This window comes from Lepidochelys olivacea (genome assembly GCF_965140295.1).
Source record: "Lepidochelys olivacea isolate rLepOli2 genome assembly, chromosome: 1".
In the NCBI taxonomy this organism is placed as follows: domain Eukaryota; kingdom Metazoa; phylum Chordata; order Testudines; family Cheloniidae; genus Lepidochelys; species Lepidochelys olivacea.
Window position 1 is genome coordinate 15,606,450 of NC_140411.1, and position 17,961 is coordinate 15,624,410.

General features: G+C 41.0%; 1 protein-coding gene across 1 annotated transcript in view; it reads left to right on the forward strand.

Moving 5' to 3' along the window:
• UVRAG (UV radiation resistance associated) overlaps positions 1-17,961 on the forward strand; it is a 164,277-nt gene that overhangs the window by 8,644 nt on the left and 137,672 nt on the right. The window contains exons 2-3 of the mRNA XM_084646724.1: positions 14,820-14,937; positions 15,950-15,984. Coding sequence (XP_084502850.1) covers positions 14,820-14,937; positions 15,950-15,984 — 153 coding nt within the window. The remainder of the gene's footprint in view (positions 1-14,819; positions 14,938-15,949; positions 15,985-17,961) is intronic.

Consider the following 17,961-nt stretch of genomic DNA (forward strand, 5'->3'; position numbering starts at 1 on the left):
GTTATCTTAAGCAAACCTCTTGACACATTAATTGGGTAGACCTCTTAGCTGATTTTCCCCAAACTAACAGTAACCCTTACCTTTCACCTTGTGGCAACTCTGCAATAAGTTTTTTTTATTACAGCAGGAATGTCAGTTACAGCTATAGTTAAAGGCTGCATAACTGTCTTAATTCTAGCCCTATGTTTCAGTTCAGATTTTTCAAGCTTGGTTTCTGCTCAAAGTTCAACATCTCTGAAAGCGAAACAAAAACTTTTCAGTGGCCTTTAAGTACCAGGAGAGGGGAAACATGATTTTCTTATTTAAAAATTGCATCCTACTTTTAAACAGTTCTGCAGCTGAACAGCTGGGGATTGAAAGCTGAAATTTTGTTAGTGAAATATCTTTCACTGACAATTAGTTTGTGCTAGTGAAAATAGTTCTTGATTTAACAGTTGACTCTGTGCAAATGATACATGTGAAGTAAATCTTCTCTTGTCTTGCTCAATTCCTAGAGGGCACAAGCTTAAAAAGCTTAGTGGTACATGCATACACAGTGTATGTGGCTGCATAGAGAAAAATGTAGTAAAAAGTGGACGGGGTGAAAGGCAAGGGCTCTTAAGATGCATGGAACTTAGGGAATGCTGCTTTAAGCCCTTTAAGACTTACAGGAGGGAGTGCCACTGATGTATCTTGGGTGTTTTGCAGCTCATAAGGCTACATTTTAGTCATGGGTATTTTTAATAAAAGTCATGGACTGATCAGGCAGTTAACAAAAATTCATGGTCTGTGACTGTTCCATAACTTTTATTATATATCCCTGACTAAAACTTAGGGGTGGGGGTGGGTGGCCCTGGGAGTGCTATGGGTGCTGGTGGGGAGGGGCAGCCCTGGGGCGCCATGGGCACTCGGGGGTGGGCATGCGGGTATTCGGGGGAGGGGGAGGTTGGCGGGTTGGGGCAGCTTCCCTACTTGGCTCTTGGAAAGCAGCGACCTCCAGTTCCTAGCTCCACATGCTGCCTCCACTCCGCCCTAAGTCCCGGTTCTGCAGCTCCTATCAGAGGCAGCAAGTAGAGCTAGGAGCTGAGGGAGGGGAGTTCCTGTTGCCCTTCTGGGGAGCACCCCCACAGGTAAGTAGTGCCCCACACCCCAATCCTCAGCCCGCCCATACCCAAACTCCTGCTGCTGGGGGGCAGAGAGGGGTCAAGACTGTCCCAGCGACTGGCCCCGGGGCTGCCCGAGCTGCTCAGGCAGTTCCTGGGCCAGCTGCACAGGCTGCTCCAGAAGTCACGGAGGTTACAGAAAGTCACAGAATCCGTGACAAACATGGAGCCTTACTCATAGGTCTTGCAGAAGAGGGCCTTCATTCCATTTACCTCCTTAAAGTGTGCGAGTCCAGGTCTTTCAGTGGTGTCTAGACTCATAGCTCCAAGTTATGGAATTCATATGCATTATTGAGAATTCTCCTGGTTGCAAAAGAATTTGCAAGTCTTGGACACTGAAGTTGCTTCCATCTTTAAATAAAAACATTGAAGTTGCATGGCTAAAGGATCAATTTAGGAATTGCAGAGTTAAGGTTGCTCTGTAGCATATGCAAGGTTAAGGGTATGTGCCACATTATACTGAGACTGTATACCTGTAAAAAGAGTTAGCAGACCCTTTATGTGCTATGGTGGATCTATTTAAAAACTGTAATGAATTTTGAAAGTATCTATTCTAGTGATATTTCGTACACACAACTGAAAATACTGTTTGAACCAGTAATACCTGTAAAACTGGAAAGAACTTTTAGGGTTTTCTCATTGTTACTGGCACCATCCTTGTAATACAGTCTTTCTTCCCTTTAGCCATCCATTATTATGGGGGTCAGCAACCTTCGGCACGTGGCCCATCAGGGTAATCCGCTGGCGGGCCGTGAGACATTTTGTTTACATTGACTGTCCGCAGGCATGGCCCTCTGCTGTTTCCCGCAGCTCCCATTGGCTGGGAACGGCGAACCATGGCCATGGGGGGCCTGCGGACGGTCAACGTAAACAGAATGTCTTGCGGCCCACCAGCAGGTTACCCTGATGGGCCGTGTGCTGAAGGTTGCTGACCCCTGCATTATTTTCACCTTACCCAGGGTAAAGCCTTGGCCAAATTGATCTCAGATCCATTTTTGATCCTCCGCTTGGGAAAGTCAAGACACCATGCTATCTGGGTTCAACTGGAAAGGAGATGTAGCATGCTGGTGGGGCTGTAGTGCCATCAGTTTTGCTGTCTTCTCCAGTGGTTTCAATTGCACGTTGGAGAGAAGGGGGCGACAAAACCCCACAAGAACACCTTTGGTACATGACCAGTTAACCAGTATGTCCTTCAGGATCTCTGCTCAAATGGTTCTGCTCTTGAGCAGTCCACAGTTGTGTTTAAAATTTCATGATCAGCTGTGTCATTGGATTCAAGTAACTAAAAATGTGAGTAACATCTGTGCTCCCAGTTTGCTCTATTTAAACTAGACGCTGATTATAATTAAGGCCTTGTGTACATAGTGGCAAGCTGGGGAATCAGTACAATATTAAAAGTTAAATATTAATCAACTTATTGGACTCTGCTACATTTTCAATCTTCAGAAGGCTGCAAATATTTTGACAACATACAATACAAGTGCATTGAAGGGATTGTGGGGAAGGTGGGGGTTTTGACATCTGGATAAGGGACGGTTAGTGCTCTTGACACACAGGAAATTGTGGGAGGCCACTTGGGACTGTGGAATAAGCTTATTAACTGGCTGTTTCTGGTAAAATGGTTAAGTGACCTAGTTAACAATGTAGTCATTACTTTCCTCATTGTCATGAATAGGGTCAGTGCGTACCTCTCACCTACTTAAGGCTGTCTGCAAATGTGAAGACATTGCACTGGTTGCATTCAGTTCAGATTTAAAAGGCTTTCTTTGGCATCCTAAGGGCTGCAATAATTTGAGACACATTCTATGGCTTTGGAAAACATGGGCCAAATTATGACAAGTATTAAGTGATCTGATTAACTAGCTAAATGTTCTTGTTGCAGGGTTAGTTTGTGAAGTTTGAAACTTCAGCCACACTTACTATAGCAGTTTAATATATTAGTATGCACATTAGTTAACTGTTTGCCCTCTCCCTCAACTCCAAAACAGTTAGAAGGATTTTGCTCATTTTTTCCACACAGTCCCTTTTGGGCATGGCCTAAACATGAAAATTTTTAGCCCAAAATATGGAAGTCCTGGAAAACTATGGACAAACAGGGTTATAATGGAAACAGTTTCATACACTAAACCATAGCATGCATGGTCAGCGCTCATAATTTTAAAGGAATTGTAAAGCATCCCCTGTTAGTAAAACATCGTAACCAAAGTGGACTGATAGGAACATTCTCAAAATTTACAGATAAAGACAAAGGTGGTGGTGGGGTTTTGGCTCAAAAAAGATGAGGTCAGAGGAGGTTTAAAAAACATAGGGCACAGGAGTCAAAAGATAATTATGAAATAAAATCTCAAGGTGTCTCTTAAAAGTGAGGAGAGATGGAACTGAGAGAGTGGTCAGGAATGAGTAAATTCAACCCAGTAGGTCTCACCCCAGCAAGTATGACTGGTTCAAATCATCAGGTAGTTGTGAGAACCCTAAATGATGGATTGTATTAGGTAATGGGGTAAAACTCAAGGATGAGTCCCGGGTTTATACATTTAAGTTAGCAGCATTCGTTCAAAAGCCTTTATATAGGAATATTATAAGGGTATAATCTCTGTGTGGACACTTATTTTGGTAAGAATGGTTTTTTGGGTTTTTTTTTTTTTGGTTTAGCTTAAACTCCTTCCCAAGTGACATGCGGTAAACTGAGAAAAGGCACTTAGGCACATAACCTCCTCCTTCCCCAATATAACTATTGGTTTCATTTCACAGCATAAGCTATTGTGAATAAAACTCTTCTGAATCTTTCAGTTGGCTCTGTGTGGGTTGAATTTCCGCTCCATTAATCAGTGAAGTTCAGGAATCTGCCCATGCAAATGCAGTTGTGGGAGTAGCCCCTTAGTTGATCATGTGTTAATGTTTTGAGGGCTGTTGCAGACATACCTCCAGTACCTTCCCTGTACTGATCTATAAGGCAGCTAGCCTCTGCTGGATCAACTATAAGCCAATTAATGGCAGCTTGAGAGGGCAGACAGGATTAGTTGACGCACACAATTTTAAAATTGCAACTGCATAATAAAACACACACTTAGAACTTCTATCCTCTTATCCTCATTCACATTGTCGTCTTAAAAAGAAAAGGAGTACTTGTGGCACCTTAGAGACTAACCAATTTATTTGAGCATGAGCTTTCGTGAGCTACAGCTCACTTCATCAGATGCATGCCGTAGAAACTGCAGCAGACTTTATATATACACAGAGAATATGAAAAAATACCTCCTCCCACCCCATTGTCCAGCTGGTAATAGCTTATCTAAAGTGATCATCAGGTGGGCCATTTCCAGCACAAATCCAGGTTTTCTCACCCTCCACCCCCCCACACAAATTCACTCTCCTGCTCGTGATAGCCCATTTAAAAATGGATACTCTCATAAAAAACCAACCTTCCACACAAACTTCCTCGTGGCTGGATTTTACTAAAACTAGACAAGCCATTTACAACGCACACTTTGCTTCTCTACAAAAGAAAAAGGACACTAAACTTTCTAAACTACTACATGCTACAAGGGGCCACAGCAATGGTTCCCTGAACCCACCTAGCAATATTGTTAACCTATCCAACTATACTCTCAGCCCAGCAGAAGCAGCTGTTCTATCTCGGGGCCTTTCCTTCTGCCCCTCCACCCCCACGAACATGATACAGTTCTGTGGTGACCTAGAATCCTATTTTCGACGTCTCCGACTCAAGGAATATTTCCAAAATACCTCTGAACAACATACTAATCCACAGAGACCTCCCTACCAACACTACAGAAAGAGGGATTCTAGGTGGACTCCTCCTGAAGGTCGAAACAGCAGACTGGACTTCTACATAGAGTGCTTCCGCCGACGTGCATGGGCTGAAATTGTGGAAAAGCAGCATCACTTGCCCCATAACCTCAGCCGTGCAGAACACAATGCCATCCACAGCCTCAGAAACAACTCTGACATCATAATCAAAAAGGCTGACAAAGGAGGTGCTGTTGTTACCATGAATAGGTCGGAATATGAACAAGAGGCTGCTCAGCAGCTCTCCAACACGAGTTTCTACAAGCCATTACCCTATGATCCCACTGAGAGTTACCAAAAGCAACTACAGCATTTGCTCAAGAAACTTCCTGAAAAAGCACAAGATCAAATCCGCACAGACACACCCCTGGAAACCCGACCTGGGATATTCTATCTACTACCCAAGATCCATAAACCTGGAAATCCAGGGCGCCCCATCATCTCAGGCATTGGCACCCTGACAGCAGGATTGTCTGGCTATGTAGACTCCCTCCTCAGGCCCTACGCTACCAGCACTCCCAGCTACCTTCGAGACACCACTGACTTCCTAAGGAAACTTCAATCCATCAGTGATCTTCCTGATAACACCATCCTGGCCACTATGGATGTAGAAGCCCTCTTCACCAATATTCCACACAAAGATGGACTACAAGCCGTCAGGAACACTATCCCCGATAATGTCACGGCTAACCTGGTGGCTGAACTTTGTGACTTTGTCCTTACCCATAACTATTTCACATTTGGAGACAATGTATACCTTCAGATCAGTGGCACTGCTATGGGTACCGGTATGGCCCCACAGTATGCCAACATTTTTATGGCTGATTTAGAACAACGCTTCCTCAGCTCTCGTCCCCTAAAGCCCCTACTCTACTTGCGCTATATTGATGACATCTTCATCATCTGGACCCATGGAAAAGAAGCCCTTGAGGAATTCCACCATGATTTCAACAATTTCCATCCCACCACCAACCTCAGCCTGGTCCAGTCCACACAAGAGATCCACTTCCTGGACACTATGTGACCATTGTTTATTAGCACTGTAAACACCACCCTATACCGGAAACCTACTGACCGCTATTCCTACCTGCATGCCTCCAGCTTTCACCCTGACCACACCACACGATCCATCGTCTACAGCCAAGCTCTGCGATACAACCGCATTTGCTCCAACCCCTCAGACAGAGACAAACACCTACAAGATCTCTATCAAGCATTCTTATAACTACAATACCCACCTACTGAAGTAAAGAAACAGATTGATAGAGCCAGAAGAGTTCCCAGAAGTCACCTACTACAGGACAGGCCTAACAAAGAAAATAACAGAACGCCACTAGCCGTCACCTTCAGCCCCCAACTAAAACCCCTCCAACGCATTATTAAGGATCTACAACCTATCCTAAAGGATGACCCAACACTCTCACAAATCTTGGGAGACAGGCCAGTCCTTGCCTACAGACAGCCCCGCAACCTGAAGCAAATACTCACCAGCAACCACATACCACACAACAGAACCACTAACCCAGGAACTTATCCTTGCAACAAAGCCCGTTGCCAATTGTGCCCACATATCTATTCAGGGGACACCATCACAGGGCCTAATAACATCAGCCACACTATCAGAGGCTCGTATTCCTGCACATCCACCAATGTGATATATGCCATCATGTGCCAGCAATGCCCCTCTGCCATGTACATTGGTCAAACTGGACAGTCTCTACGTAAAAGAATAAATGGACACAAATCAGATGTCAAGAATTATAACATTCATAAACCAGTCGGAGAACACTTCAATCTCTCTGGTCACGCAATCACAGACATGAAGGTCGCTATCTTAAAACAAAAAAACTTCAAATCCAGACTCCAGCGAGAAACTGCTGAATTGGAATTCATTTGCAAATTGGATACTATTAATTTAGGCTTAAATAGAGACTGGGAGTGGCTAAGTCATTATGCAAGGTAGCCTATTTCCTCTTGTTTTTTCCTACCCCCCAGATGTTCTGGTTTAACTTGGATTTAAACTTGGAGAGTGGTCAGTTTGGATGAGCTATTACCAGCAGGAGAGTGAGTTTGTGTGTGTATGGGGGTGGGGGGGATGTGAGAGAACCTGGATTTGTGCTGGAAATGGCCCACCTTAATTATGCACATTGTAGGGAGAATGGTCACTTTGGATGAGCTATTACCAGCAGGATAGTGAGTTTGTGTGTGTGGTTTTTGGGAGGGGGGTGAGGGGGTGAGAGAACCTGGATTTGTGCAGGAAATGGCCCAACTTTATTATCATGCACATTGTGTAAAGAGTTGTCACTTTGGATGGGCTATCACCAGCAGGAGAGTGAATTTGTGTGGAGGGTGAGAACCTGGATTTGTGCTGGAAATGGCCCACCTGATGATCACTTTAGATAAGCTATTACCAGCTGGACAATGGGGTGGGAGGAGGTATCTTTTCATATTCTCTGTGTGTATATAAAGTCTGCTGCAGTTTCCACGGCATGCATCTGATGAAGTGAGCTGTAGCTCACAAAAGCTCATGCTCAAATAAATTGGTTAGTCTCTAAGGTGCCACAAGTACTCCTTTTCTTTTTGCGAATACAGACTAACACGGCTATTACTCTGAAAATTGTCGTCTTAGATTTTAAACTCCTTGAAGCAAGAGCAATATGTGTATAACCATTCATCATTCGCACTGGTGTCTCTTTTCTCAGTTAAATCAGGAAAGGAAGGGCTTGCAGAGGGCAAAGACATACTGAAAGTACCCCTTAAAAAGGGAGGCATCAACTCAACAAACTGAGGGGACTTGGCATGGAACAGAACACAGTGGCGCCACACTGTACACCAACCCACAACCCACTTTGAAGAGAACAGATGTGCTCAGATGTGACAGAGAAGTGACAGGAGGAAAGAAAGGGCACAACACTCCAGCCAACAACTATGTCTGCAGGGCACAAATTGGGCTCCTCAGCCACCTAAAAACCCATCAATGAACCCCCTTGGCAGACATCAGCCTCACGTCGAGGGATAGCCAAAGAAGAGAGCATCCAGCACAAGGGGCATGAATTTGGAGGTCTTACTACTACTGTGATATAAATATTTTGCTGAATAAACAATCCATGATGATCAGTTGCTGCATGATCTGACAAGATAAAACATCTAACTGAGCTTAATCTAAAACTTGAAGCGGGATCAGCATAGCAAAGGCTTGCTCCTCTCCACATGAGAAGTGACAGGACAAGCTTGGCTGCTGGACATTAGCCATGTTAGTTGCATGGGTTCCTTGATTCATACCTCAGGAAGATTGAGGTATGCCAGCTGCCTGCAGGTTGGGTCTCTGAATTAGAGCCATAGAGAAGGCAGAACTTTTTTTACCTTGGCAGTATTCCAGCAGTGACTTATGAATATTTATTTTGTTCTGGAATAGTATATCATTAAAGGGGATAGAGTTCAGTGGTTAAAACGGAGTAGGAATTGTGACTGCTGACTTCTGGTCCAAGTTCTGCCACACTTTGTCTGATCTTGGGCAGATCATTATGCCTACTGTTACCTGAATTCACCTGCCTGCAGTTTGGAGCTAGACTTCTTCCGCTTTACATTTAAGGTTCAGAATGTTCTTGTGTGGTAGGGGTATTGCCAAGTCATTTGAGATCATCTGATTAAAGTGCAAAATATCAACAGGAACGTTGATGAAAATATTTTTCTGTGCCTTGTGTTAAGCTTCCTTGTTTATGGCTTCCATGATAGTTCTGGAAAGACTTTTAATGGTAGTATTATTAACGAATAACTCATCAGAATTTGAAGGACAATCAAGCACTTTCAAAAAAAAATCAGATTTATTTTTGTTTATAAAGAATCTCATCAGTACTGCACCCTTGGATGTGCTGTAAAACTTCTAAAAAAGTTTTGTGTAGACACACTAGCTTTAAATTCCAGTAACAACATTGTAACTGCAGAACTAGGTGACAAAACTTGGTGGCATGATTTTTTTTTTTTTTTTTTTTTGCTCCTCATTTTTGATGGCTTTCAGAACTTCAAGATTCTGTAAAGCTCTTTGGAATACTTAAAGTATGAAAGATAGGACATAATCCTTTAATTAAGGATTTCTTATACACCGTTCAGGATTTGTTTTTCTCAATAGTGGGTTTTGTGTGATGTGGCCACTTGTTCTGAAGGAAATAGAGCGCTAACTTGCTTCAGATTGATTGATTACCATATGGTAGCTTTGGTGATCTATCCACTTACTGCCAACCGGAGCTAGAATTGAAACAAATGATTGAAAGTCCATGTCTCTCATTTTTAATTCCCCCTACTCAACTAATTCCCTGCAAAGTGCAGTGGACTAGGACAAATATGGTACTCAAAATAATTTTTCCATGTATTATGTTGGTCATGAAAGCCTGGAGGTAGGCTACTAAAATTTGTACTTCAGCCCATTGTGCTAAAATTCTAATAATCAGGGATCTGCTACCTATACCATCATCCTCAATATGCTGTGGAGGCTAAGAAATGTGCCTCTTGTCACTTATTAAAGGAGCAAATCAATTGGAATAATGTTTTGATATGTAGAAAACAATAGCGGTGACATTCCAAAAAAAATTCAATGTAAACCAGAGTAACTTCTTATGAGAACTGTTATTGGGATGACTCATGCCTTGTGTTTCAAATCCTGTCCCCTCCCTATGGTTCTGGCAGTAATCTGTCAGTTGATAATGGTGGCGTGCATAGCCTCTAGGAACTCTGTATATGCATCTGTTTTTATCTAATTTATATAAAAACACAATTGATCTGGTTGTAAACATAGTTGGCCTATGTTTATCATGTGACTGCTACTTCCATAGCCTTCTTTCCATACTCATTGTCATCTTAAATTGTGAGCTCTCTGGAATAGGGACTGTTTTGTCTTTCTCTGTATAGTTCAATTGGACTGTAGTTCTGACGGGCTTTTAGATATGAGTGTAAAACAGAAGGGACTAGATGCCAGAATAAGTTTATATTCACCCAGATTTTTTTTAATACATTGTCGTGTTGGAGGGAATGATACGTTTTTATAAATATCCTGTTGATGCTCCCGCAGTCCCTTTTTGCTAGCAATATTGACTTTACTTTGACATAGACTTCAGGTTGAGAAACCATTATCCAACTTAATCATGTAAAAATGATTACTCAGGAAAATATTAAATAAAAATTTTAAAGCCAAGATGAAAAATAGGATTATTCATTCCTCTTTGCTCATTTTGTTTGACTTAAAGGTCCTGTCAGCTCTCTTTCATAGTATTTAAACTATTGTTTTCAACTGTTTTTAGACTTCAGAGGGATTCTGTGTTTAAAAAAGTCGTTCTTTTAAATGTGAAAGCACAATGCTTAGTTACAGTAAAACTATTCATGCGTGAAGAATTGCTTGTGTGACACTTACACATGTTCAGTTTTTTTAGGAGAAGATTAGAAATAAACTCTGTAAATAGTTAACAAAGCTTGCAAAAAAAAGTCTGTCTGAGCTAACAAGTGGTCATCCTCTAAATATTGCTTATTCTCCTGCAAGTGGACCCTTTTTTCTTTGGATGTCTCTAAGCAGGGTCCCCTAGAAAAGGTGGTTCTCAAGCTTTTTTCATTTGTGGACCCCTTTGGAAATTTCAAATGGAAGTGCAGATCCCTTTGGAAATCTATTTGTCTGTGTATATATAGTTGAATTCTGTTCAGTTTTCAGTTTGTCTTTCGCGGACCTCTTAGACATAGTCCGTGGACCCCTATGGGTCCACAGACCACAGGTTGAGAACCACTGCCTTAGATTAACAGTGGGGACAGTGACTCCATTTATAAAATGATCAGTTGGTGGAAATAATGTCCCAATTTAAACATGAAGATAAAGTCCTGCTGTTTTGGAAAACTCCATGTACCATGCGAGCACATCCCATGGCTGTTAGCGTCCATAAACCTGTCTCTCTGGTTGACTAGGGCCTGCATAATGATGGAGTAGTGACCTTTTCGGTGTATGTGCCCATATTTTACCCACCACAAGGAGCACATGAGTCCCATCGATGGCCCTGGTGCAGTTTGGACAGCCTGTATTCTTAAAACTAGCAGTTATTTCAGGGCCATGATTAATGCACACCACCTTTTGGGTGAAGAAATCAGGACTGAGATTTAAAAACCTTATTACCACAATCTCAACAGTGGACTTACAACACCAAATTGGTTCGTTACAGACTTGTAATAGTCTGGGGTAGACAGCTTCTGTGTGGCTGTGGCAATTTGCTTCTGGATCGATACACCCTCCCTCATGCATATGTCGTGATGCTGGAGGATTTGGACAAGCTACTCAAAGCTCCAGGAACATCTGCTGCTTTGTGCAAAAGTTCTGGAGCCACAGTTGCATATCCCAAGTCTGCATGATGTGATCCCACCAGTTTATGCTCATGACCCTCATCCAAAAGCACTGGTATATCTATGGGGTATCTGCAGCTACGGCAACAGGCAGGAGGAGCATCAAACGGATGGCATCTGCCAGGTCTCTACAACCTTGTGAGAGGTGTCTTCGACCGTACAAAAACCATTGCTAACACGTGCACCAGTGTCTTAAGGATGCTGTGCCTGACTCCTGAAATAGCATTGAAACGTGAGCTCCACAGGTTCTTCCATCTTGCTAATTCTGATTCTGGGAGTGTGAGGACCCAGAAATGACCCTGCTAGATGTGTTCGTGATCTAAGGCAAGTGCCACGGTACACTCTAAATGACGGCCTAGAGCAGGTATAGCTGACGAGTGATAAGAACCCTTGTATATGATCCCAAAAGCAGAAGGTCTGACTCGGATCTGCATAGTGCAGTATGTGCATAGCAGCACAGTTAGGAGAAGCAGGTTCAACAATTGAAAACCCAGGTTTACAATGCAGTTTGGACACTGAAGCGCAGGCTTGGAAACATCAAATCCACAAGCACAGGTCCTACAGATCTGTGTTTACAGTGCAGGCAAACTCTGAGTTGCCTGATATTGCTCCATGGATTATTTCTTGTTAATTCTTCTTAGTATCTCCATGTGACAGTTGGGGCCTACTGTGGGTCTTATTGACTGTGGGGAAGACCAACTTTTAGCCATCACCATTTTTCTATTAGATGTCACATTCTCCAATGTCTGTGCAGTCAAGGACTTGTAGGTTATTTGTTTAAACTGCTCTGGTGGGAGGTATATGTTGGAAGAATTAGGACAGTCTTTTGGAAGGCACAATGAGAAATCTAGAATCAAAGCTATACCATGGGGCTAGAGAAGGCTTCTGAAATATGGTGTGCCAAGGGCTCAAACCTGATCTTAAATATGCATGTTTGTATACCTTTTTATTGTATAAAAAGTGCTAGCTTTAGAGAGCCAAAGTATCGGTTTGGCGTGAAATGAAAAACTCTTAACTTTGTATTATGGTTGCTTGTGAATCACTACAGTTTGTTTAAAATCAGAAGCTCAGCCTGCTTGTAATACTACCAGTAGTTTCTGTTTCATATACTGCATGAACTGTCCTAACTTTTGTTTTTGGAGTAGTAGTTCATAAGTATAGGATGACTGATCACTTTATTAGTGTAGGTGAGGTATTAAAAGATATGAAAAAATATATCAAAATTGACACACTACAGTGTAACAGTGATGGGAGGCCATACAAGTATTGAGGGAGAACTTCCTTGCTTTTTTTCCCCTTAATTTGTCCTTCTAAGCTTGTATTTTTTTTTTGCATGAGACTCAAAGTGATGGTTTTCCATATATTCTACAATATTAATATTAAGAGCTAAAGACCACTGTCCTCTGGTTCAGATTCACGATATGGCTGGCCTTAAAACTAATTAAGAATGTTTTCCTGATTCTAAATATTTTGTATTAAATCTCTTTTGTTCCTGAGAAACTAAAATAAACTGAAGAGTTGTTCCTGTTAAATGGTGTTAATAAGCTCTCAGTCTGTGTCTCGGACAGGGCATAGGGGTATATGAAATAGGTTGAGCGGAAGAGGAACCACAACGTAAATCCAGTCAAGAGGAATATTTTGTATCTAAATAATGAACTACCAGTAAACAGACTTTTTTGAAATATAGAAGGGATCCAGTGAAAACTTTTACAAGGGTTAAGGATCAAGCAGCAGCTGCTTAGAGCTGTACACTTAAAATCGGGCCATGAAGTGTTTAACTACGTGACGTATGTGATTTTTTTACAAACAAAAATTTATCTACTTGGTTAAAATGACTGCTTCTGGGGAAAAGGTTTTTTGACTTGAGTGTGACTGGAGACTGTGTAAAATTTTGTACATTGTGATAAAAATGGCTGTGCTAAAAGTCTGACCTTTGTGAGCTTAGCGTGTTGTGAAACTGAGAAGCTTGGTCACAACTGTGAACCATGCTCAGACTTGAAAGGAAACTATCGGATAACCTTGGCCCAAAATCTAGGATTAAGACACAAATTTTGTTGGAACCCGATATAGTACAGTATTGAAATAGTTCAATGAAATCATTTTAAAAAAAAATCAAGTGTGTTTACTTTAGCTTGGAGGTAACATTTTCTGGAGTACTTGAACCACAAACAACATATTGTGCTAGTCAGAGAAACACACTGAAAATGACCATAAGTGATGCAATCTGTCATTTCATTCAGTATGGACAATGGTTAGTCATTTCCTCTTAACTTGGACAAAATCAACAAATGCTGAAAAGTAAACTTTATTTTTCATATAAAAAGTTTAGCCAATCCAATGAGAGATTTCTTGAGCCTGTTTCACTAATTACACTAATTCATCATTACAGGGAAATCTGTCTTCCTAGAATGGGATTAATGTCTTTTGTTAAAGAATATGGCAATATAGCTTTCACAGTGCAGTTCTGGTTTCCTCATCTCAAAAAAGGAATATTAGAATTGGACGAAGTACAGAGATGGGCAACAAAGATATTTAGGGATATAGAACAGCTTCCATATGAGAGACAAAAAGACTGGGAATGTTCACACTGAAAAAGATGACTGAGGAGGGGAGATGGCTAAGGTCTAAAATGTCATGAATGGTGTGGAGAAAGTGAATAAGGAAGTGTTGTTTACCCCTTCACATAACACAAGAACCAGGTGTCATCCAATTAAATTAGTAGATAGCAGGTCTAAAACATAAGGAAGTACTTCTTCCCACAATGCAGTCAATCTGTGGAACTCATTGGGGATGTGCTGAAGGCCAAAAGTATAACTAAATTCAAAAAAGAATTAGGTAAATTCATGGAGGATAGGTCCATCAATGGCTATTAGCCAAGTCTGTCAGGGTCAGCAACCCCATGCTCTGGGTGTCCCTAAACCACTGATTGTCATAAGCTGGGACTGGATGGCAGGATGGATCACTCAATAATTGCCATGCTCTGTTCATTCCCCCTGAGGCATTTGGCACCAGCCACTGTTGGAAGACAGGATGTTGGGATAGATGGACCTTTGGTCTGACCCAGTATGGCTGTTCTTATGTTTTTATGAATTGGGCAGCTTTTTTTAACCAACCACTTGTCTCTAGTTTGGCAATGAACTTGGTAGAAAAACCTATTTAGAATAGAGGTGGTGCACCAGAGCAGAACTAAGAACAGATTGACTTCTCAGGCAGTCATGGTGCTTGTTTACTCTGAGCATTTAGAGGCTGCTAGTTACAGTTCGTTCCATCTAGCCAATCTATACCTGCTATTTTGTACATTTGTCTTCATAGCTAGTTGAACTGGTTTTTCTAGCAAAATGGAGTCCTTTTTTTTTAGAATACTTTTTTTGATGTCTAAACAGGCCCATATTATCAGCTTTCTCCTAGAATAAAGCAGCTATCCACAAACAAAAAATCGTAAATTGAATGTACGGTTTTAACTCCTGCTCCTCAATGTCCTTTTTTTATATTTTTTAGCGGCGGCTTCGTCACCTTCGGAATATTGCTGCACGTAACATTGTTAATAGAAATGGTTATCGCCTTCTGGATACCTACTTCACTCTTCACTTGTGTGATAACACTAAGATATGTAAAGGTAAGGGCCTATTGTCAACATTTGTCACGTAATTCCATCTTCCTATACAAACTACACTGATGGCCTTGTTCAATTTTTTTGAAGTTCATTCTATCTTGAATTTGTTTTGTTTCCTGGTGACGTGGCACCATTAAAATTCATTTGTGTTTTCAGATGAGCTAAAGATAAACAATGAAAGCTTTTGCGTTTTCTTCATTTTTCACCAGCAGATAGACCCAACTATCAGTCTTGCAGCTGTCAAGCTGAGTGAGTTGTATGCTTAGATTACACCAGTACCACTAGTTGGGCTGCTAGCAAAATAGGTACTCTTATATATAAAGCAGCTCGTACCTGCACAATGGAGCACTGCCTCTCTAAATTTGTTCAGATTAGGGCTTCAAGGGTTGGTCTTTTCTGATGACTCTGTGCAGCTGATGTGCCCCGCACTATTTGCCTCGTGCATTGATTGCCTGCTGCTGATCTTTCAGCTGCCTGACTCAGTCAAGCTGAACAAGTTCTTGAACAAACATTCCATTTCTCCTACATCTGACCTAGCAGCTACTGCATCCCAGGAACAGGCACAATCTATCTTAAATTCTTCTAAGATGCTTATCACCATGGTAACTAAGCTCTAGACAACAGTATTGTGGAATACTGAGTCCCTAAATGGCAATGTATGCTTAGTCTTGCCTGTTTTTGGTGAGCATGTTTGGGTGTTGGGTTTTTTCTCCCATCTGTTGGTCCTTGCCTTCTACTTCAAGCTACAGGTGGAGAGATTGGATGACAGTGTCATTAGTGAGGGGAAAAAACTGGTCTTTAGATCTTGAACATTGGCAAGCTGTCTTTGATCTCTTTAGGTAGAGTTTGATTCAGTTTTTACGAGAACTAATGCATCAGTTACCTTTGCATAGAATATACTTCTAGGACTTGTTTTACAAAACAGTTCCCATTTAAAAAATAAGTATTTGTACTGTAGCATAAAATATTGATATGGGCTGAATTTCTCTACTCACTTAATTCTTTTCCCTCCTAGAATTTTATAGGAGTGAAGTTATCAAGAACTCCCTGGTAAGTTGATTTAATATTGGTGATCTTGTATAGAAACCCTTGTGCTTCACTTTTATCTCTTAATGTGTAGGCTTACTTAATACTGAAATGTTTCAGAGTAACAGCCGTGTTAGTCTGTATTCGCAAAAAGAAAAGGAGTACTTGTGGCACCTTAGAGACTAACCAGTTTATTTGTACAGCTCATGAAAGCTTATGCTCAAATAAATTGGTTAGTCTCTAAGGTGCCACAAGTACTCCTTTTCTTTTTGTTAATACTGAAATATTGCACTTAGCTCGTAGTAAAACATCTGAAACAGTCTTTTCTTCCATTTTCCAGACTCAATGACTAAACTAGTATAGCTGGATCTTATTGTCCACTCCCGAAGGTTCATGTCCTTATGGGGTAAAAGTGGCAATGTTTTGGATTAATGACAATCTGAGTCTCCTTGAGGGAGAGGTTATCAACTTAATGTCATGTAAATCTGAATTCTCCAACTACTGTTGTAACTACTGTTCAAAGTATCACCTACAGTTACTAACTGGAAGGTCTCTTTTGTTCGTTGTGCATTTAACAATATCGTGTATAGTCAGTTTAATCATTGCATGTGTTGGCAACAGAGGAAAGCAACATTTCAAAACAACAAAACCCCAGAACATGACAAATGCATTTGTAAATCCACAGAAACTGATAAAAGGGATTTGGGGCAGGTGTAGTATATAAAACTACTACTAACTCACTTCTTAAAACTGTTTCAAGTTGTACCTTTAAGGTCTAATATTGCAGCTGACACTCTTGGGTGGGAGAAACCTAGCAGCTGAACAAAACAGACTGGAGAAGGGTGAGGTCATCTTTGAAGACACAACTTGAACCTCAAACAGGAGTTGTGGTTATGGTAGAGGGAGGGAGTCAAGGAAATCTTGCTTCTTGTGAATCTAGGCAAAGAACTTTTTTTGCCTTTCCTTTTGATTTGGCGCTTTGCTGCTCTCAATAACATGTTTTGGGTAAACTTTTTTCTTATGTAGTTTTAATTAAATAAAATTACATTTTATTTAAGGTAGTTTTAATTTAAAAAAAGGTAGTTTTAATTAAATAAAAAATGTTTGTGCATTTTTAATTGAATTTCCATCCAAACAGAGCTTGATATCATTGCAAGCAAAAAATTACCTATCTAGTAAATAGAAAATGGTGACTGATGCATTTCTTAACATAACAAATGTTAAATAAATAAATAAATCTAAGTTATGCGATATAATTTTTGAAAATTATGTTGAGATGTAATGTATCCTCCTGGATAGCAAAACCCACCAAATTTAGTGTAAAGGTTATATTTAGTTGCAAAACAACATGTTTTAATGGCTACTAACAAATGAGAATCAACATTTCTTAAGAAAATAACAAGTACAAATGCAAAACATGATTAAAAAAGTGATATAAATCACCATTTTAATCACGATTAAATCAGCAGGCAGGGAGCCTTAATCTAAATCATTAATTTTAATCTAAATCGATCCAGCCTATTCCACACCCCAACACTACCCTTCCCAGCATCAATGAAGAGAAGGAGAGCTTCTCACAAGAAAATTGTTTCTAGCCCTGGTACCTGGGTAATGGGGACATCTCTCATATCAGCCTCAGAGTAGTGTGGGGTTTTTTGCAGTTCGAGTCCTGAAGTCCTTAGTACTGAAGGTTTGTTATACTCTAGCACTGAGATAGCTCTACCATTACTAGTAATGCTGGCAACATTAAAAAGACCAACACTAGACTGCCCTATCACGTCACAGTAGCAAAGAAGGTGCTCTGTGTGTACTCTACTAACACTTCTACTGGTGCTAGCAACAACATAACTGCACTGGTTAGAGAGTGGAGATAAAAACCAGATAGATGCGGCTGGTGGCTTGGCACCTATTTTCTTATTGCTTCCAAATATAGATGGTTCTTGTGGGTCTTGCTAATTATATCCTTTGGTCACGCTGGTATTGCTATCTGACTACTACTAA